The sequence below is a fragment of the Hypanus sabinus genome, chromosome 2 (assembly GCF_030144855.1).
Source record: "Hypanus sabinus isolate sHypSab1 chromosome 2, sHypSab1.hap1, whole genome shotgun sequence".
NCBI classification, from domain to species: Eukaryota; Metazoa; Chordata; class Chondrichthyes; order Myliobatiformes; family Dasyatidae; genus Hypanus; species Hypanus sabinus.
Genome location: NC_082707.1, coordinates 42856518 through 42881425, shown reverse-complemented (window position 1 = coordinate 42881425; position 24908 = coordinate 42856518). Strand labels below are relative to the sequence as shown.

General features: G+C 37.2%; 1 protein-coding gene across 2 annotated transcripts in view; it reads right to left on the bottom strand.

The window, feature by feature from the left end:
• Positions 1-7624: 7624 nt before the first annotated feature.
• Positions 7625-24908, bottom strand: part of atp11b (ATPase phospholipid transporting 11B) — a 151702-nt gene continuing 134418 nt past the window's right edge. For both annotated transcript variants that reach the window (XM_059944854.1, XM_059944848.1), the window contains 2 exons: positions 15504-15637; positions 7625-11335 (listed from right to left, as the gene is read on the bottom strand). In XM_059944854.1, the coding sequence (XP_059800837.1) occupies positions 15544-15637 (94 nt within the window). In that variant the 3' untranslated portion in view covers positions 7625-11335; positions 15504-15543. The remainder of the gene's footprint in view (positions 11336-15503; positions 15638-24908) is intronic.

Below are 24908 nucleotides of genomic sequence, written 5' to 3'. Positions count from 1 at the left end.
GCTTTGATTTTGCATCCCAGCTCAGTTCATTATGTTAACTTGACATTTATTCAGAGAGGAAGAAAGAATTGAAAATCTGTTGGTGTGAGATGGACTTTGGTGCTTGTGTGCTTAGCTTGATTTTATTACACCCTGCATGGAGTGAGCTGTAAATTAGAGGATCATGAAATGTTTTAAAGAAAACTAATCTCTAAGGTCAATGTTATGGTGAGCCTTTTATATCGTTACATTTGCTTAAAACATGTGGAATAGTCCATTTATGTAGCTATCAAAATCTGCTTATTGTAAATGGCTCCCATGTTTGTAGAATGCATTATTCAGGTGTAGAATGCATTATTCAGGTAAAAACTGAGAACTTTAGGATATTATAATCAGGATATATATCCAAAATATGAATTTCATAATTGGGCCTTCAAAAGTAATGTCCTATACTAATTTTATTTGGGATTTAAAATCATTTAATAAACTTTAACTATTCTTATGTTAAATGGCCATCTGATGCACTTGACTTAGATCCAGTTTCAACATACCTCTATGAATCCTGAACTTGTATTACATTGGTTTCTTTCATTTGTGATACTAGTGATTGCGAATTTGCTACCTGCCCAATTAAGTTTTGACTTCACCCATTTAATTAATCCAAGTTAAAATTGTCAATCACTCTTGATGACTAAATGCACTTAAATAGTGGGGGGGGGGGGGGGGGGAGAATGTATTGATTTTGATGCAAATTGTTGAATGCCTAAATGCAGCTCTTATTTGAGCAGTATGTTGTAAACCTAATGATTCAATTAGCACATTTCTGAGGCTGTTTTTTGAAACTGAACTTTTTTTATATTACTTTACCTCAGTACTGATAGACCAGAGAATCACTTTTTAAAATAAACTTCATTTACTTTTCATTCACTAGATCATAATGCAAAGACATGTAAGTGATTATTGAAAGCTGGTCATTTTAGAAAATCCATTTAATTTTAATTTGGAAATTGTACTTCCAAAAATTTTCTTTTGAAATTGCATGGTACATTTTAAAGTGCAGTTCTACTGATTTTATTGCAGTGACACTAAGCAGATGGAGCCAATCCTTATCAAGATATGTATATGAAATATAGAAAATGCAGTTTTGTTGTGCAGGTTTCTCTAATTTGGTGTTTATATTGTGCAAATATAATGTATTTGAGTACTGTATAAACTACGGAGTGAGTTGGAACTCCAGTCATTTGCACATGAGATCAGAAGATTCATAAAATGGCTAAGTAGTTAAAATGAAGTTGTAAAAACAATGTAAACTAAGTAAATTTTGCAGCTGTTAAGCATTGATTTTTGGTTATCGCTCAAATTTAGGTACTTCTAATGCCAATATAGTCTTTTAAATCAAGACATTAAAAACAAATCACTATTTAAAGTGGTAGATTTGATTTCTTACTCACCGTTGCAGTCCACTTGCCCGCTTTCAGCATGCACTTCGGTTTTGGAGAAACTCAGCATACTTGCATAATTGACTTACATGAAGTACACATGTATTCAAATAACAGTCCAAACTTCTGCGTATGTAACAAAACTGGAAATGAACACAGCTAAGGTAATTAATGGCCACATTTTATTATTTGTGTTTTAATTGTGAGACTTCATAAAGTCACAATTGTAGTGATGGATTTCTTCTTCACAATGGCAATTAGTAGTCGTTAATATTGAGAGTTTTCTTCAGTATGTGCAAAATTTTCCCTCTGTAGCATCTTTTATGCACATACTTACCTGAGACCTCTCATGGGGAGTTAAGTTGCATCCCTCTGGAATGCCTATTGCTGAAGAAATGTCAATTTTAATTTTAATATTGGTCGAAACAAAGCAACATGCATGGAGGGGAGCAAGTAGCTTGGTGAATTGTTGGTGAGTAACTAATGGTGCAATTTTAAGCAGGATTTAGTTTTGCTTTCAGGTTGAAGTGGTTGCCCTAAAACTTCATTCAGTGCTATTTGTATGCGTGGCTGAACATTTCTTTGTTGTGTCTTTTAAATGATCCTCCGGCTTCCGACTCAAAATGGAGATGTTTTGTGGTTTGAAGCTTCTCACACGCCTTGTGGGAAAACTGCGTGCAAGACTTTTGGGAATATTTTTCAAATAAATGAGGAAGGTACTTGTACATATATAATTACATTCTTGCATGCCAGGTCTTGTTTGGAGAAATGCACTTAGGCCATTTTTGGTGTGTTCTAAAAATGAGTCTGATCCTTGAAACTATAGAATGGAATTTTAAAAAATTAAATAACTGTACATCTTAAATTAGTTGATTGCCTTAGGAAGACAGATTTATGATAAGTAAACTTTTATTTCTATTTTGTTTTCCCCATACTACATCAATACCCAGCAGAAAGTAGGCAGTGGATCTTCCAGATCTTCTCAGGTTCTTAAATTTCCTATTAATACATTAACTTAGCTTAAAAGTTTTGGTCATCCCCATTTACAAACTCATCAGTAACCATGCTTAGTATGACATCTGTAGGAATTTGTGAGTATGTTTTATGCCTCTCCATTCTAATATTCACCCCCCCCCCCCTCCCCAGTTGCTCATCAGGATGGCAGTTTGGTTGTTCATTAGTACTGTTCTCTTCATTTGTAAACAGTCCTGGTGTAACTAACGATTGCACTGAGCCATTTGTAGTGATTCGAGCTTGCTCCAAAGTTTGGAATGTAATGTCCTTCTTTAAATGGAAATCACATTTTAAGTTACTAAAATGATACATAATGATCAATGATGACTTAAAACTATCATAGAACTGGTTCTGCTTAGTAGAAGGGATTAATGTTTCTTCTGATTCAGTTGTGACTTTAATGTATTGTTTCAAGATGATGAGATCTGAATTTTGGACTTAAAAAAAATAATCTCCCTATTAGTTTTATTAGATGATTTAAGTACCTTTTTGTAGATGCAATCAATAGAACTATTTAAAGAAACACTTGTACCTGTTGACCCATTACAGAATCATCTGCAGTGTTTATGTAGTGTGCCAAAACCATTGTCTTTTGTTGCTTGGCATTGAATAAACCAACATGGTTTGGTGTATTTTTGTCCTGTTTGGCCACATCCTTGAATATGTTGAGGCCTGATAATGGCCTATCTGTTCCTTTTTTAGTATTTAAGGAATGTAGAGAATGGAACGCTTGTTCAAGTTGAACAATTGTTAACTGTGAAGTCTCCATCCTTGGTTAAGAGACAGGGAAACAGTATTGTAATTCAGGCCTAATATATAGTGCTTTGTACGTATTGCAATTCTGTACACTTGTAGGTAGCATATTTTAGAGTATTGAGAGCGTGTTTAGGAAGAGCTTGTTTAAATGATTGTCATGTAAATTATGTAAAATTATCTCTGGGCAAATGTATTGTAAATTAAACATGATGAAAATCTACAGGGTCTACTGAAAATGCCAATAAAAGGGTTTTAAAACAATTGACTTGAAGTATCCAGTTGCCTGTTTACTATGAATTTAAAAAGCATTCTGAAAATTCATTTTATAATAAATGTTACTTTTAAGCTAAAAGCCCAAAATAGGTCAATGTGGCCATTTGCCTTACCTGATTGTTCTCTTATTTCTAATCACTTCCCTGCTTCATTTTTTGCATATTTATTTTCTGTAAGTCTTGATTAGTTTGTAAGAATAGTATTTATTTAGGATGAATAAGATTTACTTTCCATAATTTTCAAAACTAGCTCCAATAAATTTGTTTCTTGAATGCTTCAGTGAATTGCTCTAGTAACTTTTTCCAGGTTGCTCAGTCATGTTTTAGGAAGATAAAGTAGTTCTGTTGCTTTGCTTTGAATTTTAAATGTGAGTCATACGGCTGAAACTATTTTTTAAATTCCTGCTCCTCATCACAAACACTTAAATTGGATCACGTCAGTCATTTTTCGAAGGAAGCATGCTGAACATTTCCATTTCACTGGAGATCAAATTCCTGATGTTAGACATCAGTTTGCTTTTATTCTCCAAGGCAATGATGCACTTTCTGTAAATGGTTACCAAGATGTTTCCTCACCGAGAATGTGCTCAACAGCCCAACAAAATTTCACTTGCTGGGCTAATGTTGTACAATACCGCCATTTTTGTGTCCAGGTAAATACTATTAATTATTTCATTTATCCATTGTGGTTCCTGACCTCCTGTGTTTTAACTGGAACTTAGTTACATGTTCTTTCATGTACCTAAATTGAATTTCCAATTATTTAACATGCTGTAATGCATAATTTGGTTACATTTTGCTTGAAATGTTTCTGGGTTGTAAGAAACAATTACATGCAAGAAACATTGATACAGAAGATAGAAGTCATTAAGGTCATGTAGTCTATGATGTGCCAGCCTGATTTTTGTATTTGAAGAAATGCCATCTTTTGAAATAAAGCATTTAAATTGAAATGCATAGTGAATGTTCAGATAGAAATAAATGACTTGACTGTAAAGTCATTTTGGTTTTTAACAATTATCCTGCGAGCATAATCAGAAATTGCTTAGAACAGTACAGCACATGAACAGGCCCTTTGGCATTCAGTTACTAGTTCAATTAGTTCAGTACATCAGGAGCCAAACTTAATTAATCCCTTCCATCCATTCTCTGCAAGTTCACATGCCTATCTAAGAGCCTCTTATTTGTTTCTAGCAAACATACCCACAAGGATATTGGTCTCCTCGAGTTCAAGTGTAACCCATCCTTGTATAGGTCAAACCTTCCCCAGAAGAGATCTCAATGATCCAGAAATCTGAAGCCATGTTCCCAGCATCAATTCGTCAGCTACACACTGCTAAATCTCTCATCCTCCTCTTACTCTCATTGGCTCACGGCACAAGGAGCAATCCAGAAATTACTACCCTTGAGGTCCTGCCATCATCTTTCTACTTGCCTCCCTATATTCTTTTTCCTACCTATGTCATTGGTACTAATACCTTTAGAATGCTGTGGAGTTAATCTGAGACATCCCTGGCTCTGGGAGGCAACATACCAGTGTGGTGCTGCATTCACAGAATCTCTGGTCTTTCCCTCTAAGTATGGAATCCCCCATTATTACTGCACTCTTCTCCCCATTCCCTTCATAGTCATAAAGCCACATTCAGGCCAAAAAGCTGGTTGCTGCAGTTTTCTCACGGTAGGTTGTCTTCCCCTCCCCCCCCTTAAAATCAACAGTATTGAAAAAAGTCATTTGTAGTAAGGGGAACAGTGATGGGAACTCTGTAATGCCTGCCTCTTCCCTTTCCCTATCCTGACAAGTCACCCAGCTACCTGCCTCCTGCAAATTGGGCATGACTACCTTATTTTCCTGTATGAGCTGGAGGTCATTCAGCTGCACCTCAATCTCCATAACATGATTCTTAAGGAGCTGCATCTGGATGTAATTTGTGCAGATGTAGTTAACAGGGAGACTAGGTTTGACAGAGTTCCCACATCTCTCACAAAGAACACGCCATTGACCTCAGACCCATTCTAATAGCATTAGATAGGCAGCAATAGACAAAGAAAGAAACTTACCTTGAGCCTTTGCCTTAAGCCTCTTGAGCTGAAGCCTGGAGCTTAACCATTCTAACACTGGTCCACTCCAGTGGCTATTCCAAAATGACCACTCACTTAAACCTAACTTTTATTGGCCTTTGCAAAGTGCATAATAAGAGGCCCAGAAAGTTCTTTTTAAATCTCTTGACATCAATACTGACAGCAACCTTTCCTTGCCGTGATCCATTTACTCTTAACTTCTACCCTGTTGGACCATTTCCTTTTCCACAAATAATCCATGTTACCACTTTCACTGATAGTTATATCCTGAAAGAATTCCCAAGATTCATCCCATGTGATAGTCACACACAAAATTCAGCAGGTCAGGCAGCATTTATAGAAAGGAATAAGCAGTTCATGTTTTGGGCCAAGAGCCATTGACTCTACATAGATGCTGTCCAACCTGTTGAGTTCCTCAAGCACTTCTATTTTACTCTGGATTTCCAGCATTTGCAAAATTTCTTTGGTTAAGGCTGAAAAGGGTAGTGGGGATAAGACTCCCACTACCCATTAAATGCTCCTAAAGGCAAGCATCTTAAATAGCCACTGACAACCCATCCAGCTCCTAACCTTAATGTGTGGCTTAGCTACTAAGCCCAATGGAACTGTATCTACCAACAGGAGAATGGGCAAAGGTGGTTTACCTGCACCTTAAAACCAGTCACTTAGGACAGCTGTGGCTTGTCAGCCATGGCTGGCAGCTCATCTAGAAGGAAAACTCTGACCTCAAACCTCCACTGCCTTGTGACTATATGTGCCCACTGGAAAGGCTTTAGGAACAAAAATTCTGCAGCTGGAGACCCTAAAGCAATCCTGTGTTGAATTTAATGTCTGGCAACTCCTGTGATTAGCTGGTGCTGAACTGTATCGGTCTCTGCAGTTCCTTTGGATTCATCAGCTGTATGGAGAGGGAAAGTTTGTTCTCCACATTGTACTTCCTGGCTTACACCAATAATGTAGATAGCTAGGGCACAACACCCATGATTGACCATGACCAATAGAAGGCCTATATACCTATTTGCAGTCCCATTTGATTTTCTTTTCATAAACTCATGTTCATTCTGCTTTGTCCCTATATTCTTTTCAAGCTGTTATTACATCCTGGCCATGTTTATCCCACCAGCAACAATAGTGACTGCAGACACACCACTGCCACTTTTGGATGTGTGCTTCTGAATCCACTACGCATTATGACTGCCAATAGTAGTAGTAATACTAATGTATATTTGTCTTGTTGTATATGCACTTCTGTCAACATGTACATCTACAGAATACTTTTTAAAATGTTAATATTGTGCTGTATGTGATATGTAATGTGTTTTGCACCTTGGCCCCAGAGGAATGTTGTTTCATTTTGCTGTATACCTGTGTACAGATGAATAAACTTGAACTTTAGTGTAGTGATTGGGGTGCTTGTGCTTCTCTGCATCAGCTTCAAGATGGAAAAATATTATTTTTGATTACTCAAGCAAGGAAACAGCAAAATGCAGTCTCTTAATTAAACATGAATTCAGTTAAGTAATTTCATGAACTACTATCTCAGTTTAAGTAGATTTTGTCAGCTGCAGTGTGAGGCATGACATTGAGGAATATCTTCCACCACTAGATGGCATTCAGTGGACCAGCAGTACTTGCCAATGTGAATTGAATTGACTTTACTCCTCATGTATGTGAAGGATGTAAGCAATAAAAATCTTTGTCTCTGTCCAAAGGTGCAATTGTAGTAATTTATAATAAATAAAGCAGTCATTGTAACAGAGAGTACACTGAAATCAGTGTCAGTTTAAAACTGATGGCCTGGTGGAAGAAGCTGTCCTGGAGTCTGTTGGTCCTGACTTTTATGCTGCGGTACTATTAAGGTAAGGGTAAACAAGTCTCCCTGAAGAAGGCAACGGAATTTAAAATACTCTACAAAAGCACCAATATATATTTTTTTGTAATTTATTTTTAAAAGCACCAATATTTTGGTTCAAAAACAGGGTTAAGTAATTGGATCAGCAGAGGAAGGCAGTTTATCTTATTCCACAATTAGAATAACTATACAACTTCAGGTATTTTGAGGTCAAAAATAAGGAAAAACACAACTATTTTCTTCTCTTTATTGATAAATATGAACATACCGGTTGTAGACAAAGCTCCACCAATGTAGAATAGCTTGAGGCAACTCAAAGTAACAATTTTAATTTTAAAAATATAATGCAACTCCACAAAATGTTGACTAGTGCCCAAGATCCACATTTTTTATTGCTACTCAGTGAATTGTACCAAAGTATCTGCACCACTGCATTTATAAGCCAAAATTATCAACTGTCACAAACAAGTTCCTACAACCTCCATGAAATGTGATTATTTGTCAATATAGCAAAAAATTATTTTGAATCAAGCTCTGTTTATGTTTCCATAATACAAGAGCTTACAACAGACTTTGAAGAAAGGTCAGGATCCAGGTGTACAAAAGCCTTTAAAGCTTTGATTTGTTGTATTTAAATATACTCTCTCTCAAATCTCACTTAGAAGGTATCTTGTTCAGATTTACTCAATCCACATCTCAAATCATTGTAGGTTTAAAAAATGTATAAATATGAATTTTTGGTATAAAATTAATTCAGCATTGAAATCCATGCAAGGCCAGCAATAGATCCAAATTTAACTTGTTCTGTGGAATTCTAACTTCCTCTTTACCCGCATTGGGTGAGTATCCATGATTTTGAACTCTTCGAGAATGGATAAATGGATACTGTATTGTGCAAGAGGGTTTCTGGCTGAACATTGATATTGGTTAACTGCTCATCATTGGGTTTTTTTTAAAAACACCTCTGGTTTGTTTGTAGAACTTGGGACAGTTTACTCATAAAATGGGTAGTCCAAAATGAGTAAGTAGTTTCAGGAAGCAAGGACACAGCTAAAATCATTCGTTAGTAGGTAACAAGGCTTTCCCCAGCATTTCAAACCCCCCCCCCCCCCACCCCGCCACTAGTGAATGTTGTCAGACAAAACTTCCCAGTTAAGTATGAGCAATACACACTAAATACTAGAGGAACTCAGCAGGCCAGGCAGCATCTATGGAAAAGAGCACAGTCAACATTTCAGGCCAAGAACCTTCAGCAGGACTGGAGTCAGAGTTGGGAGGGGAGGGAGAAGTATAAGGTGACAGGTGAAGAAGAGGGCTGGAGTAAACAGTCAATGTTTTCCAGTGCTGCCAAAGTGTCTTTCATAGTACAGTGCCTGGCCTGGCCTGCTGAGTCCCTCCAGTAGTTTGTGTTGCTTAGTTTTCCAGCATCTACAGATTTTCTCTTGTTTGCAGTTAAATGTGATACAGCCTGCACCTAATTAATAGTATTTGCTTCCTTTTATTCTGGAATTATATTTAAACCAGTTCACAGAGAAGTATAAACTGTAAAAATGCCTTTTACCTGGTGAATATATGCAGTAGCACATATGGAAAATATGAACTGAGATGTGATTAATCAGTATATACAATACTATGTAAATTATATGTAACAGGGATATAATCAAGGGATATATGCAACCCTGTTTCTGTTAAATTACACTTTTTTAAAACTGATTTTCACAGAAATGGCAAACATTAAAAAATAAATAACTGGGAAATATAATTCTAGGTTGAGTACCCTTTGTCCAAAATCGTAAAGTTCTTTTCAACGCTGACATGATGTCACAAGTGGAAAATTCAACAAGGCGCTAGGAAGGTTCGCAGGTGATGCACAGGTCTCTGCTCACCACAGACAATTCTGAGAGGTGCCCTCACAAATACAACGAACAGAAGGTAACAAAAATAGAAAAAACACCAAAGTTAAAAATGAAGATCTGAATCTCAATCTCAAAATCTCATACTGAAAGAATGGACTCGTCAGTGTCGGACTGAACCTATGCCACTTAACAGTATGCCCATCATGAAATGAACAAAGATTTATCACACCAAACTGAAAATTGAAGGTAATTGTGAATATTCAACAGGCTGGTTATAGAAATTTGAGAAAAGGCACAACATTACATTTTCAAAGATCTTGAAATATTTTAAAGTCTGTTGATCATGAAGCAGCAGAGAAATTTATATGTTTGTGAAGATCATTGCTGATGAAAACTAACATCATAACAAGTTTACAATGCTGGTTGTTTTTAAACCTTGCATAAAATCTAAGAAAAAAAGTAAAATACAAATATAGTCTGCTGTAACCTTTTAATCAAAACATGGCATCGTAGCTGGAGACTGAAAGTCTGGGTTGTCTGTTGTTGATTCAGGTATTCTCCAAGTGCTGCTGATCTGCTTTTGTTACCCTGCACACAGTTTCATTAAGGGATACTCAACCTGTATAACGTTCAAACCTCTGCAGAGAAACTCAAGTGATAAACCAAATGAGAATGTAATTTCATTTTAACAATATACATTACTTGCAGAATAAGATGCCTTTTTCGAATACCAATTACTTGCTGTGACAATAGTTCAGTATAGCTGGTGTTCATTACATAGTTTTAGCAATACTGTACATTGTTAACAAATTAGCTTAGCAATTGCCAGTTTGAGACATGCAATTGCATTCATTATAGTTTGGCAATATTAGCTTGTTTATACAAGCAATGTAATTTTATATAAAAATCACTGAAATCTGTGTGATGCAAAAATTAAACTGATGTTTGCAGATGACTAAGGGTTGATTTATCTAGAGATTTATATTCTTCTATATAAGAGCACAGAATAGTTTCAAAGGCTAAACCATTGACCAATAAATTAACTCACAAGATATACCTCTTACCCTTAGTAACTTAAACCAACATTTAGAAGTCCAAATCATGAATTAGTTTCCTAATCTGTCCCTGTACTTTAACATACCCAAATCTCCCATAGAATGCAATCGCCAAGTACTTGAAGCTTAGGCAAACTCCGGAGCTAACTGACAGATCACTTCTACAGTCACCATTCTGATTTTTCATTCATTCATTTTAATTTCTTCCCGAATTGCAACTTCCCGGCCTTCACTTTCATGTCCAGTTTTGAAAACCCCATTTTTTTTAAACATTTAAATTAAAAAAGTTGATCACCATCTCTTAAAAATATATTGCAAAATGTCACCTCTCTTTTTCACTGTACCACTTTGTTGCCTCCTACTACATCTCCATTGTTAACTGCAAACCATGGGTTAACCATTCAGTTAATTACTGACTGCAATATCCAACAGGGAGAGCAATTAGAATGGAGAAAGTACTACCAGAGTGAGGATTACAAGAATGTCAGATGCGTGAAATTCCATATCTTTAAAGTTACTTGTTTGTCTAAATAGCTACCTTGCATGTCAAAAAATTTAATTTAACATTAGTGCAGATTGAGTCCAAAAGTGGATGTACCATATGAAAGTTGTTATCCCATTCTCTGTCTGAGAAAGCAAAAATAGAAAAATATAGCTTCAGAAATAGATCATTTGTAAAAAGAGGAAAATATGGTAAGTTACAACTATTTACAAATAAATTACAATCTTTATTGTCATTAGGGTCCTTGCTTCTTCTAAAATGCCGTACTTATTTGAATGAGAATAGGGCATTCATGCAAATAAACATAGATGTATGGTGGCCAAAGGCAGATATTCACATAAATATTTTATTCTCCCCTTTGACTCAGAGGTAAAAATTGGAACTGAAAATCAAAAGCTCTAGAAAGACACAGCATTCACCATGCTTTCACTCAACCATTAAATCCTTGATGCATGTGAAGGGCCATCCATTGATGAGAGTGTCAAAATGGTTGTGTCATTCGTGCAGTGGGGATCCAAGTCACTCCAAGATCTAAAACAAAAACAAAAGTTTTGACAACGTGACATCCAGAGAGCACTTGTAGGAAGAAATAACGTAGATTCATACTTGGCTTACAATCTTATAGTCATTTAATACTATATCCTAAATTCTTACATGTAAGTATCCAAACAAAAAGCTATGTAAATGTTAAACACATTAAATAAGCATAGCATCTATGGAGGGAAATAAACAGCAATTCAGGCTGAGCCCCTTCATCATTAAATCTGGTGAAGACTGTTTATTCCCCTCCATAGGTGCTGCCTGACTTGTTGAGTTTCCTCAGTTCTGGATTTTCACCATCTGTAAAATATTGTGTTAAGTAAGCATTACAATTTTGTTTCAGTTAAAATGTAAGGGATGTTCAATCCTGCATAACAGTATTTTAGTTCCAAAAATGGCTTGAGCAGTAGGATATCTTGTTTGAGAAATCAGAACTCTGGACTAAAACACATGGACCCAAATCTTTGTGATGTGGTTCTCCCACCTGTGCTTATCCAGTCTGGACGTGGAAGGCCTGTGTTGCTGGCCCAAAGCACCCAGTGTTCCAGAGGTGAAGCTGAAAGGCAACTGGATTCCTAGCACTGTAACTCACCTCCTCTTTTGTCATGAATCCACAGCCCAGCCCATGATGCATTGTAGAACGAATGAAGCTCCAGATTTAAAAATTACTATTAGAAAAGTTGCCTGAACTTAAAAACCTGTAAGTCACTGGAACCCAAAGGAATGTATCCTAGGAATGTGAGGGAAGTTTGAGAAGAAACTGCCATGGTAATCACAACCTTTCAGTATGCTTTGTCTATAGAGTGGTACCAGAGGGCTGGAGAATGTTACCTTGTTCAGTAAAGAAAAAGTACAAACCCAGCAACAGGCAAGTCAGTTTAATGAGAAATTCTGCAGATGCTGGAAATCCAAAGCAACACACAAAATAGTGGAGGAACTCAGCAGGTCAAGAAGTATCTATGGAAATGAACAGTCGATGTTTTGGGCTGAGACACTTCTTCAGTTTAATCTTCGTGTGAGGTAAATGTTTAGAAACATTGATCCAAGACAGGATTAAATAGACAGCTGGAGGAAGTTGGATTGAATAAAGTAAGATGGTGTAGGTTTGTTAAGGGTAAACTGTTCAACCAAAAAAGCTGAGGAGTGAGATGGCAGAAGTATTTATACCTGAATAGAGTGGACAGTGAGAGGCCATTCTTGTTGGTGGCAAAACTAAGGACTATACAGGTATAAAATAAGAAGTGAATTAAGAATTAGACTGGCACGAGTAAAAACTAGTTAATAGTGTGCTTTCGGAATATAGAGTTCACTTCCTGCAGTTGTGGAAATGAAAGCAGGTTGCCTTGAGGCCTTCAAGCGTGAACTGGAAAATCTACAGTGAGGAAAAATATGCAAGGCTATGGAGAAGGAGCTTGCAGGTGGAACTAGTGAGTTGTTCTGGTAGAGAACTGGCATAGACATGTATGGGCTGAGTGTCCTCCTAATGTTCTGTAACCATTCTATAATTTTATAGAGAGGATCAGGATTTTCAGCCAGAGTTTGCTTCTCCACTAGAGACCAGCAGTGACCAATAGTTTCACCCCTCCAAACCTTTCAGTGCTGTCACAACTGGATTCAACACCTTCACTTCCATTTGAAACCAGCATTTACCAATAAAGTTTAATCATAGTGACAGCAGAAATACTTTTCCAATAACAGAGGGTGAAACTCTCAAACTCCTACTTGGACATTTTCAAACTTTAGACAAATAAATGATATTTAACAATACAAATCCATATGATCTTTAGGTTTTCAAAGGACAAATCTGCATTTCATCAAAATGGCTAACCTTTAATTTATTTGGAGTAATCTCAACGAAGGCCCAAAGATCCCGAAACCATCAAGATTGAAAGGAGAAGAGAAAATAAGACAAGTTAAACAATGCTAAAGGTGGAAATTAAAACCTGTAGATAGCAGGAAAATCGAGATAGTCTTCCATAGATTTGAGGTATGAGACAGCTTAAACAGGACATTACAAAGACTTGATTGAAACACATCAAGAGAGTATGTAACAAATCAGAATCAGAGTAAAAGTAATTTAGAGAAAACACCCACAATTGTTATAAAGTATCAAAAGAATGCTGAGTAGGGAAAAAGTAAGCTGGCCTAAATTGGCTACATTTCCTGGTGTCAATGTTTCTAATGAAGATAAAGGGTTAGTGTTTCTAAGGTAAGAGATAATGTGTGATCTGATTGAAAGGAAGAGCAGACACAAGGGACCTACTCTATTTCCACTTCTTGTATGTTCTGTGATAAATTTTATACCTGTTCCACCTAAAGATGTAACTATGCGTAAATTCTTCAGTACAATTCCAGTAGTCCAGTAACTCAATAAATCCTCAGAATATTAAAATAAATTTACTTTTATACAGTCTTTGTATCAGAATTGGCCTGTGTTGATGCAAAGTCATACTATAACATTAACTCAATTTCTCCAACCCGTACGGTGACCTGAACTCCCAATTCTTTCTTTTCCAGATGGCTTCGTGACCTGCTGATATTTATGTTTTCACTCCAGAACATTCACCATCTGTTCTATGCAATCTCAATTAGAAACAGTACATTACTCCCTCCCAAAGGGGTAAAATGTTTTGGGTCAGTGACAACACTAATATTAAGTGCAAACTTATCTCTTGCAACTTGGGCACTTAACCTAGGCCAGATGAGTCACTGTTGCATTAACTGAAAAGCCTTCCTGCATGCATGGCATGAAAAAAATTCCAACTTTTGTCCTGGATAAATATAAAAGACCTCTTTATACATTTGAAAGATGAATTTCCCTACATATCAAAGAGAACTGCAACCTTGCTGCATTAAACAAACATCTTTTCTTAATTATATTTCAAAAATGAAGCAAGAGATTTTATAAAACATTTTCAAATCAAGTCTCTTTGTGTCCAAGTCCATTATCTCCAATTTAAAATTGGGCTTTGAAAGTTCAATCAACTGGCAAAAAATAAAAATAACTCATTTTTTGAAAAACAAAAGAATACATTTTTTTTACTGGTTCTGGAACTGAGAATCTAATCAAAATACTGACAAAGAATAAAAAAGAAAACCTTTTTTCCCCTCAACTTGCGTATACTCTCCAAATATTTAAAATGGGCTAAATATTACAAAACTTACCACAAAAAAAAGGTTAAAAACATTTGACTGTTTTACAAAGTAAATTCCTGTCATAAAACCTAACAAATTTTACACTTATAAAAATGCTTTTGAAACAAGCTATTTTTAAAACCACATACAAGGAGTACAACGACAATTTTAGCAAACTACAAAGGCTTAGAAATCAATGAGGATAAGAATTTGAACAGGAGGTGGAAATTGACTTAGTGATCAACTAGTTGACAGTTTCAGGGATTCTCAATCACTGTTATAATGAAAATGGCAAACTTAGTACCAGCAGATATTTCAAAACCAAAATTGATTTCAAGTTTAGAAATCAGACTTGCTTGAGCATCACCCACTCTATCTTCCAAAGTTTACTTTGCAATTATTTTAGAAGAAAACATCTAACTTGGAGTGGTAAGTCTCTCATTGCTTGGCTCAATACCCACACTGACAGTGATTTAGAAGCCTTTATAAATTTAAGTCGGATGATCTATAAGTGAGAGTGAACAAACACACTAGCAAATTCTTAAGCGTTTACCACACAATGGTGGGGCTTAGGGAGTGCTTTTAAATTAGGATTCTTATTCAGAGGGAATACCCACAACATTTTTGTCAGGTAAAAACTATTCATTAGCAGAAGAATACAAGCTCAATTTAGAATCCATGACCCTGCAAAGAATACAAAGTTTGAAAAGCTCCCAGGAATTTGACACCAAAACAATACAATTTCTAATCACATTGTAAAGAACATTCCTACTTATACCCAAGAAAACAATACAAAGTACTGTATCAAAATACTAAATTTTTTTCTCTTACTGCTGAGACCAAGCAGCCAGTCCAAAACTTGATTACAAATTTACTGAATGCTTTAAAAAAAACTTTAAGAACAGGAACATCCTGTTATGGACCATGCCTGCTGCTGTTCTGTAAGTTAACAGCAGCAGCAAGCTCATGCTCCCGTTTGTAAGAAAAATGCTTGCAGCAGAGTCTATTAAGAGAAATTCCACACCTGTTGACTCGCAAGGAATTGCATCTTCCCATTATTTGGTCTAATACTCTTCTAAAAGGTGAACATCCTGTTTCTCTGCTTGAGTAACAGCAAAGTGATTCCATGCAGGTGACACCAGATTTGGTCTCCAAGAACTGCAGACAAATGAAACAAAATATATTTATTTGCAAGGAGTATTGTCCAGTTACATACTATAAGATTTATAAATGTAACCTAAAATGTATGCCATCACACTGTGATCTATTTGTTCTATTATTAAGATATTTATCATTTAGATCTATACTGAAATTCAACTTAATAAAATTGATAGCAATGGAAAATTTTCAAAATGTTAAAAATCTCTTGCAACTACCATTCAAGCTATGATATAGACAACATCCTGGCAAACCGAATTCTAAAAGTTGGGCCTTGTTGTGATGTAAATTATTTTCATGGCTGTAAGAGGAAAAATCAGGGTGATGAAAGATCAACTTAATTGTTTTGGATTTCTTCTCACAAACAAGTATTTCACATGTAAATCAGTCTACAGAGCACATTTAGAAGATGAAATGCCATATACAAATGTTATCTGAATAAAATGTGAACTTGTTATGAAAAATGTTCCTCTCAGTACTCGAATCTTTCATTGCAGAATTCACCAAGCAATATTCTGCACAAGACACAATGGAGCAAGTATTGTACACTGGATATAGGACAAAATGTAACCAATTCATGAGAGAGATCTCAGCCTGGATTGACATTAGTTGGCTGATTTTGTCAACTGTGCTTCAGCCCATCTCACAGTCAACCATGGAAGTCCAAGTAAACTGGAAGTCAAATGCTGCTGAACTCAACCTCGTACTCTGTCACTGGACCAACCAGCAAGTCACTGACAAAGCACAGGCTTAATGATGAAAACCCTCCACAGTTATGCCAAAATGGGTCTGTGCAATAACAGCAACTTGGGTCATTTGAATTGGGTCACTGACCCTGTGGAGAAAAGGTTAAGTGGTTAAAAACATAGAAATCTACAGTACATTACAGAACCTTCAGCCCACAATGTTGTGCTGACCATGCAACCTACTCTAGATACTGCCTAGAATTTCCCTAGCGCATAGCCCTCTATTTTTCTAAGCTCCATGTACTCTTGGGCTAAGCTCTTGAAAGACCCTATTGTATCTGCTTCCACCACCAATGCAAGCAGTGCATTCCATGCACCCACCACTGTGTGAAAAACTTAACCCTGACATTCCTTTGGTACCCATTTCCAGCTTAAAATTATGCCCCCTTTGTGTTGGCCATTTCAACCCTGGGAAAAAGCCTCTGGCTATCCTCAAAATCAATGCCCGTCATCATCTTATATACCTAAATTTATGGATTTTATTGAAGTGTTGTTTTAAGACACCAGTTTTTTTTAAATGATATAGTTAAATCAATTTAAAAATTAATCATCATGGTGTTATTTCAAAAGTGGGGCCTCAGTATTTGACACAGAAGGCCTTTTTGAAATAGACCCTGCTCTGTCTTGGAGAGCATCCTTTAGGACAGAGGGGCCGTCAGCCCAAGACCTCAGTATTTGGAAAAGGTTAGCCTGGGTTAGTATAATGGATGACAAGTATGGGCAGTGGGATGGATCAAATAACTAGCACATGCTATAACATTTGTCAACTATATCAGTGGATCAATGCTTTTGACTGACGCATGCCTCTAATGTCATCTTTCTGACCCAACAACCAATGATTAAAGTGAATCTGTATCCTTCACAAAGAAGCCACTGTTCGTTGAGGAGAAGTCAGTTTATAGGAAGTAATCACATATTGCAACAAGCAAGGGCATATGTTAGAAGAATCTGAAAATAATTATTCAGATTAACTCAAACTTAACGTACAATGAGGCAAAAGTTCTGGTGGACTGGCCAGTCATTTGCCCCAAGTGGGCAATTCCCAAGGAAAGATTGCAGTTCAGGAATTCTGTGGCAGCAGAGCTACTGCAATGCCTATCTGGAAAGAAGCAGCACAGGAGATCCTGCAGATGCTGAAAATCTTGAGCAACACACTCAAAATACTGAAAATACCAGGGTCAGGCAGCGTCTATGGAAAGGAATAAACAGTTGACATTTCGGATTGGAAAGGAATGGGGCAGAAGACAAGATGAGAAGGTGGGTATAAGGGAAGAAGTACAAGCTGGAAGATAAAAGATGAAATCAGATGGGCAGGGGTGGCGGGGGAAGGTGAGTGGGTGGATGAATTAAGCAAGGAAGGGGTAGGTGGAAGAGGTAAAGAGCTAGAGGAGGAGCATCTGATTCAAGAGGACCATGGAAGAAAGAGAAGAAAGAACAGAAGTGAGAACTAGATTTTCTAGCTCTCAGAATGGGAAATCCACTTGCTGAGCCTGGACTAGGTAAACTTCATCTACACGCAAGGAGACACCTAAAATCAATGGACAAATTATTTGCCAGCAGAAAAGATAAGAGATTTGTATTTGTTAGTTTAAGTACTTTAATTGTTTAAAATGGATGCATCTGTTTAATACTTTATCAATAGTAAAGTATTTTTTTTAATTTTTTTGGCTGGCGCAGAGTGATTGTGATCATTAAATGACAAATGCACACATCTAGTCACAAGAGACTGTAGACACTGGAACGAGAAAACAAAACACTGGTGGAACTCAGAAGGTCAGGCAGCATTTGTGAATGATCAACATTTCAGGTTGAGATCCTACATTAGGGCAGAAATAAATGCAAACATTAATTGGTAAACAGGAAGTTTGCCAACCAATCAGACAAAGCTCTGGTGAGTAGGAAGAGTTTGGCAGCCAAGCTGTTCTTGTTAATGCAACAGGTTCTGTTCCACTTTGTGCCCATACAAAACACCGATCAGGCCATACTCGGAATATGTGTAGTTACGGTCACCACAGTACAGTATTAAGTGTAAGAGGGTTCAGAAAAGATTCACAAAGCTATTGCTTGGACTGGCAAGCATATAAAATTATGAAAGGCATGGACAGAGTAGATAGTGTCCATTTCCATGGTTAGTGTGTCTAAAACTAGAGAGCATAAGGTTATGGAGAGAGGGAGAAGGTTTAAAAGGAATCTAAGGGGTAAATTTTCGTTGGTATCTCAATGAGCTTCCAGAGGTCGTGGTGGAGGCAGGAACAATATTCAAAAGGCAAACACTGAGATGGAATTAATGAAGGCAAGTGTCATGGGTATAGATAACTGACAAATGGTTGGCAAAGACGAGGTGGGTCAAAAAGCCCGTTTTATACTGTACAACACTATGATTAATGTACTGGTAGCTGTAGATTACTAAGTCCAGGGTCATGCTAAAGAAATATCAAATTGAGTACAGTTGTTACAAAATTTTCTTAATCATGTATTCCAGTCTATTAATCTATTAAATAGATTTAAAAAAGTACAAAACAGAAGTAACATATATTAAAAAGTAAGGTAGTGTTCATGGGTTCAATGTCCATTTAGTAATCGGATGGCAGAGGGGAAGAAGCTGTTCCTGAATTGCTGAGTTTGTCCCTTCAGGCTTCTGTACTTCCTTCCTGATAGTAACAATGAAAAGGCATGCCCTGGGTGATGGGGGTCCTTAATAATTATCATTGCCTTTCTGAGGCACCGCTCCTTGAAGATGTCTGAAGATGTTTTGGATACTACGTTAATACTTGAGGAGTATTTGACAGCACTGGGTCTGTACTCACTGGAGTTTAGAAGAATGTGGGAGTTGGGGGGGAATTTCACATTGAAACCTACTGAATATAGAAAGGCCTAGATAGAGTGCACTTGGAGCAGATATTTCCCACAGTCGGGTTTCTAGGACCAAAGTGTACAGCCTCAGAATACAAGGACATCCCTTTAGAACAGTTATGAGGAGGGATTTTTTTTCACCAAAGGGTAGCAAATCTGTGGAATTCAAGTCATTGGGTATATTTAAAGCGGAGGTTGGAAGGTTCCTGACTAATCAGGGCATTAGCAATTATGGAGAGAAGGCAGAAGAATAGAGTTGACAGGGATAATAAATCAGCCATGAAGGAATGATGAAGCTGACTTGAAGAGCAGAATTAGGAAATTCTGCTCAGTCTTATGGACTTCTTCAAAGGTCACTTTTCCAGTTACCAAAGTATCATTAAAGAAACCTTTGCATACATCTTAGCTAAGTCAACAGTGGATATAAATGGCCAAGGCCTAAACACTGAACAGCCTGCCAACTCAAAACCATCTCCTTCCAGTTACCAGTCCGCTATTCATGCGCATAGAGTATTCCCAAAAGCACACAATTATTTGATTTAACAAATCCTGTCTTAAAATATAAAGTCCAGCTATCTTATTCAGACCACAGCACAGAGGCAAGGGGCTCTGTGGTTCACTCCTAATCCATGTATTCCAATGTAGATCTCTACCTTTGAAAGTTTATCCATGAAATAAATACTTCTCTGGAATGACGGGCTCCAAATCACTCTACCTAGCCGATTCTGCAATAACATTAAATCTCCATTTAATAACAATTTACCCTTAGATTCCTTTTCTCAAAGAGCGAAAATGTTCCTCTTAATGAAACTATTTCATATGCTATTCAATAATATAAAGAAAAAGAATATAATTTGTTGATAAATGTTTAATAACAGAATTATCTGCCCAACCAGTCTGTTCACACTACTATCAATAGACTGCTTAATCTTGAGAACCCAACAAAATCCAAGCAGTGTAACTGTTCCTCAAAGCTTCCTGGCATTGATTTTCTTTACACCGTTAACCCAAGGCAAATAATGAGAAAAAGACTTCAAAATGCTGAAGGAACTCAACAGGCCAGGCAGCATCTGTGGAAAGAGAGTATGGTTGATGTTTTGGGCCAAAACCCTTGAAGATCACAATAAAGTGCACATCTTGATACATATAAAAACATTCATGAAAAGCAGCTTACATCATTTCAGCATGAACTCTTGTAGTTAATAAAACTACAAAAGCTCATGCTGAAATGATGTAATCACAAACAAGAGAAAATCTGCAGATGCTGGAAATCCGAGCAACACTCACAAAATGATGGAGGAACTCAGCAGGCCAGGCAGCATCTAGGAAAAGAGTACAGTGACATTTCAGACTGAAGACTTTAAATCAATTTGGATCTTTGGGGTGGCCCAGAATTTTTATATTGGACATTGGATGGCTCGGTGCCATTCAATGACATCAAGGGAAGAGATCACAGAGGCCCTTGTACAGATATTTGCTTTGTTGCTGCTACTGGCAAAGTTCCAGGAGACTGGAGGGTGGCTAATGTTGTTTTATTGTTGAAAGGTAACAAGGGCAGGCCAGGGAACTACAGGCCAATGAGCCTGAATTCAGTTGTAGGGAAGTTACAGGAGAGAATTCTGAGGAACCATCACTTGGATAGCTAAAACCTGATCTGGTGTGGTCAGCATGGTTGTGTGTGGGACAGATATCTAAGCAGTTAGCTGGAGATTGAACAGGCACTGTATATGACAAAAAATGGACTTAACAGCCTTTAATAAGGTCCTGCATTAACAGCCTGATCTAGTAGGTTCAGTTATGTGGGGAGCCAGTGAGGTGGATTCACAATTTGCAGAACGTGCTGGTTGAAGGTTGGGTATCTGACTGAAGGCCTGTGACTAGTAGTTTGCCCCACAGGTTTGTGTTGGGACCTCTTATTAATTACTTACATAAATAATTTGGATAATGTCTGTACATGGAACAATTAGCCAGTGAGATGGATTCACAATTGGTTTGATGATAGGAAGGAGAGGATGATAGCTGAAGGTCAATTATCTAACAATATGCAAATTCTTGAAGAGTGCACGAGAAAGAGGAGTTTAAAAAATCATGAGGGGTATAGTAAGGTGGACAGTCACATCTTTTCTTTTGGGTTGTACAGATACAAGAGGTGAGAGACAGAGATCAGAGAGGCAACATATTTATACAGAGGGCGGTGAATACCAGGAAACAGTTGAGGTGGGTACAATTGCAACAGTAAGAGACATTTTGATAGATACATGGAGGGTTATGGGCCAAAAGCTGGCAATTGGGACTTGCTGGGAGGATGGTTTGGTTGGCACAGACCAGTTGTGTTAAAGGGCTTGTGTCTGTGCTGCATTACTCCACGATCCTATAACAAATATTTACAAGCTGTCATTACTAGAGCTCGACTAATCTTGCATGGACAATAGGAATTAAAAACTAAAGCTCAAACTAGGCCAATTCTGCAAAATAGAAAACAATATAATGCTCCAGTTATTTAGCCTGTTACTACCAAACACAATCTATTCACATGTCAAGTATTTTCTGCCCATTTGGTAGATGTGATAGATTCAATATCAGAACTCTGAGCTAAAAAAATAAACTGCCTGAATCACAGACCTCTTTTAGATGAAATGTAGGTTCAAGTTGGCCAGATCATTTTCCTCCAAAGAATGACTGACAAGAATTCTTTTGGCCAGATCATTTTCCTCCAAAGAATGACTGACAAGAATTCTTTTTTCCCTAAAAATACACTAAGTGTGATTAAAGTTATCCACAGCTGACTTTACCCTAGTCTTCTCTTTCTATCAGTATCAGGACTAAAGATACCCAGGACATGACAGGGCATAATGTCCATGCTTGCACATAAATATTGTTGTCTAAAATTATATTGCATATAAATCCTTATAGACATTACTGAATTTAAAATGTATTATCTCCCTCGATAAAATGGAAAACTTTTACACTGCTTCTGTGTTAGTAACTTTTATGTATAAAAACTATTCTCTTTCTTCAAAAAGACTGGCAATAGAGGAACTTGGCAAGCATCCTCTGTACAGCACAAGGCATTGCTAAGTGGTTAAGTAACTGGACTAGCAACCAAATTTCTGAATTGGTTATCCAAACACTAGTTTGAACCCTTCCTTTGCAGTTGGAGAATTTAAAATTCAATTCAGTAAAAATCAAATCTAGAGGTTAGCCAAAAAAAGATCTTATCTCAGCATCTGCACTCCGAAACTTTGTTACAAAACTATGGCTCATCAATATCCTTCAAGGAAGGAAATCTGCAATCGGTCACCCTGCTTTATTACAAAGTGACTCCAGATCTAATCATGCAATTTTAACCAACTCAATTCAGGGAAAGTTAGTAATGAACAAAAATGTTAACACCCCCGAGAATGAATTCAAGAAAAGTCACAAATTTTTGTTTGAACTAGCATGTGGAGGATGGTTAATTACTCTCGTGTCAAGAGTTCTGAAAGTGTTGCCAAATTAAAACAGCAATTGTTTCTCTTTCCAGAAAGCATCCAATAGCTTCATTTGCTTTCAAGCATTTATGGCTTTATTAATTTTCATTTACCTGTTGAGGGTGGTTGCTGAGCAAGATTCGAGGGAAGAGTTGGTTCTCATGGAGTTAGGCAATATTTGTTCCAACTTTTGCCAGTCACTGGACACTTGGGGTATCATAGAATTGAAGGTGAAAGTGGTCTGATGCTCAAAATTTGAGAGGATGTCCGATTGGTATGAAAAAGTATACTTGAACTAAAACTGACAGGATAAGGCATAAGAAAAATCAAAGGAGGTTAGAGGAAGAAGTGTGATGGAGAGGCTAAGTGCTGGATTCCAGAGTTTTGGTTCAAGATCTCCAAAGGAATCAGGGAATGGCCAATGTTCAGAGTGGACAATTCTCAGTAAAAGACGATGGAGAACGTTAAGATAGGAAATGGCAAAATCGGAAAGAATTCTAATAGAAGGATGAGTTCTTCAAATTAATTGTAAAGTTGCCACAGAAGTCAATATAGATCTACATGTAAATGGGAAGGTCCAAGTTAGTTCTAAGTTTATTGTGGAAGGAAAACGTTAGCAGGAAGTCATTGAGAGGCAAGTAACATTGGGAAGCAGTTGATGGCAGAGATTGATGAAATTTTGGAGGGCAAGTGGTGGAAGGAGAGTAAATGGGAGTTAGAAACTTAGTTGTGGACCAAGGCAGCAGGCTTTCTGGTTCAGTCTAAGATAGTAACCTGGAAGAATGGCAAGGGACAGAATTCTGCCTTTAACATCTTTTCCATCACATTATATTTTTGTGCCTAGGGAACTTTAACTATTTAGGTACAGGGTGCAAAACATGCATATTTTTTTTAAAGTGGCATTTTGTGGAAGTAACAAAATCAATCCCTGCCATTGCACTGTACAGTGATGGGAGTTTTACAATTTCAATACCTAGTTTTAACACAGAAATCAATGCTGCTGTCATTAATTCAGCCTGTTTTAGTTAGGGAAAATTAGATAAAATTTTTAAATAATTCTGCTCTTAAAATAAAAAAAAAATCTCTTGCACTTTGGGGAGTACTGATAGTGCTGCTTTTTCATAGCTCCAGTAAAATGGGTTTGATTCTAACTGATGTCTACATGATTTCTGATTGCATGGGCTATCCACAATGTTCCAGTTGTTACCCACATACAGAGATGCTCATTGGTAGGTTAGTTGCCTACTGTAAATCATTCTTAATATGTGGGTAGTAAGCCAATAAAGGGAATGAAAAAGGACGAGATTGGGGTGAGGGGTATGGGTGGTAATGAACTGCTTGGGAGCTAGCACAAAATTTCTATCATGAGAAAGCAAATGGGATTATACAAACCCCATTTCCAGAAAGGTTGGGATATTTTCCAAAATGTAATAAAAACAAAAATCTGTGATATGTTAATTCATGTGAACCTTTATTTAACTGACAAAAGTACAAAGAAAAGATTTTAAGTAGTTTTACTGACCAACTTAATTGTATTTTGTAAATATACACAAATTTAGAATTTGATGGCTGCAACACACTCAACAAAAGTTGGGACAGAGTTAAAATAAGATTGAAAAGTGCACAGAATGTTCAAGTAACACCGGTTTGGAAGACTCCACATTAAGCAGGCTAATTGGTAGCAGGTGAGGTATCATGATTGGGTATAGAAGTAGCGTCCATCAAAGGCTCAGTCTTTGCAAGCAAGGGTGGGCCGTAGCTCATCCCTTTGTGCCAAAATTCGTGACAGAATTGTTAGTCAGTTCAAAAGGAACATTTCCCAAAGCAACATTGCAGAGAATTTAGGTCTTTCAACATCTACAGTACATAATATTGTGAAAAGATTCAGAGAATTCAGAGACATCTCAGTGTGTAAGGGGCAAGGTCGGAAACTACTGTTGAATGCGCGCGATCTTCGAACCCTCAGGCGGCACTGCCTAAGAAACCATCATGCTACTGTGACAATTATAACTTCAGAAAACCATTGTCACTTAAAGCAGTCCGTCGCTGCATCCAGAAAGGCAACTTGAAACTGTATTACGCAAGGAGGAAGCCATACATCAACTCTATGCAGAAACGTCCGTGAGTTCTCTGGGCCCTAGCTCATCTCAGATGGACCAAAAGACTGTGGAACCATGTGCTGTGGTCAGATGAGTCCACATT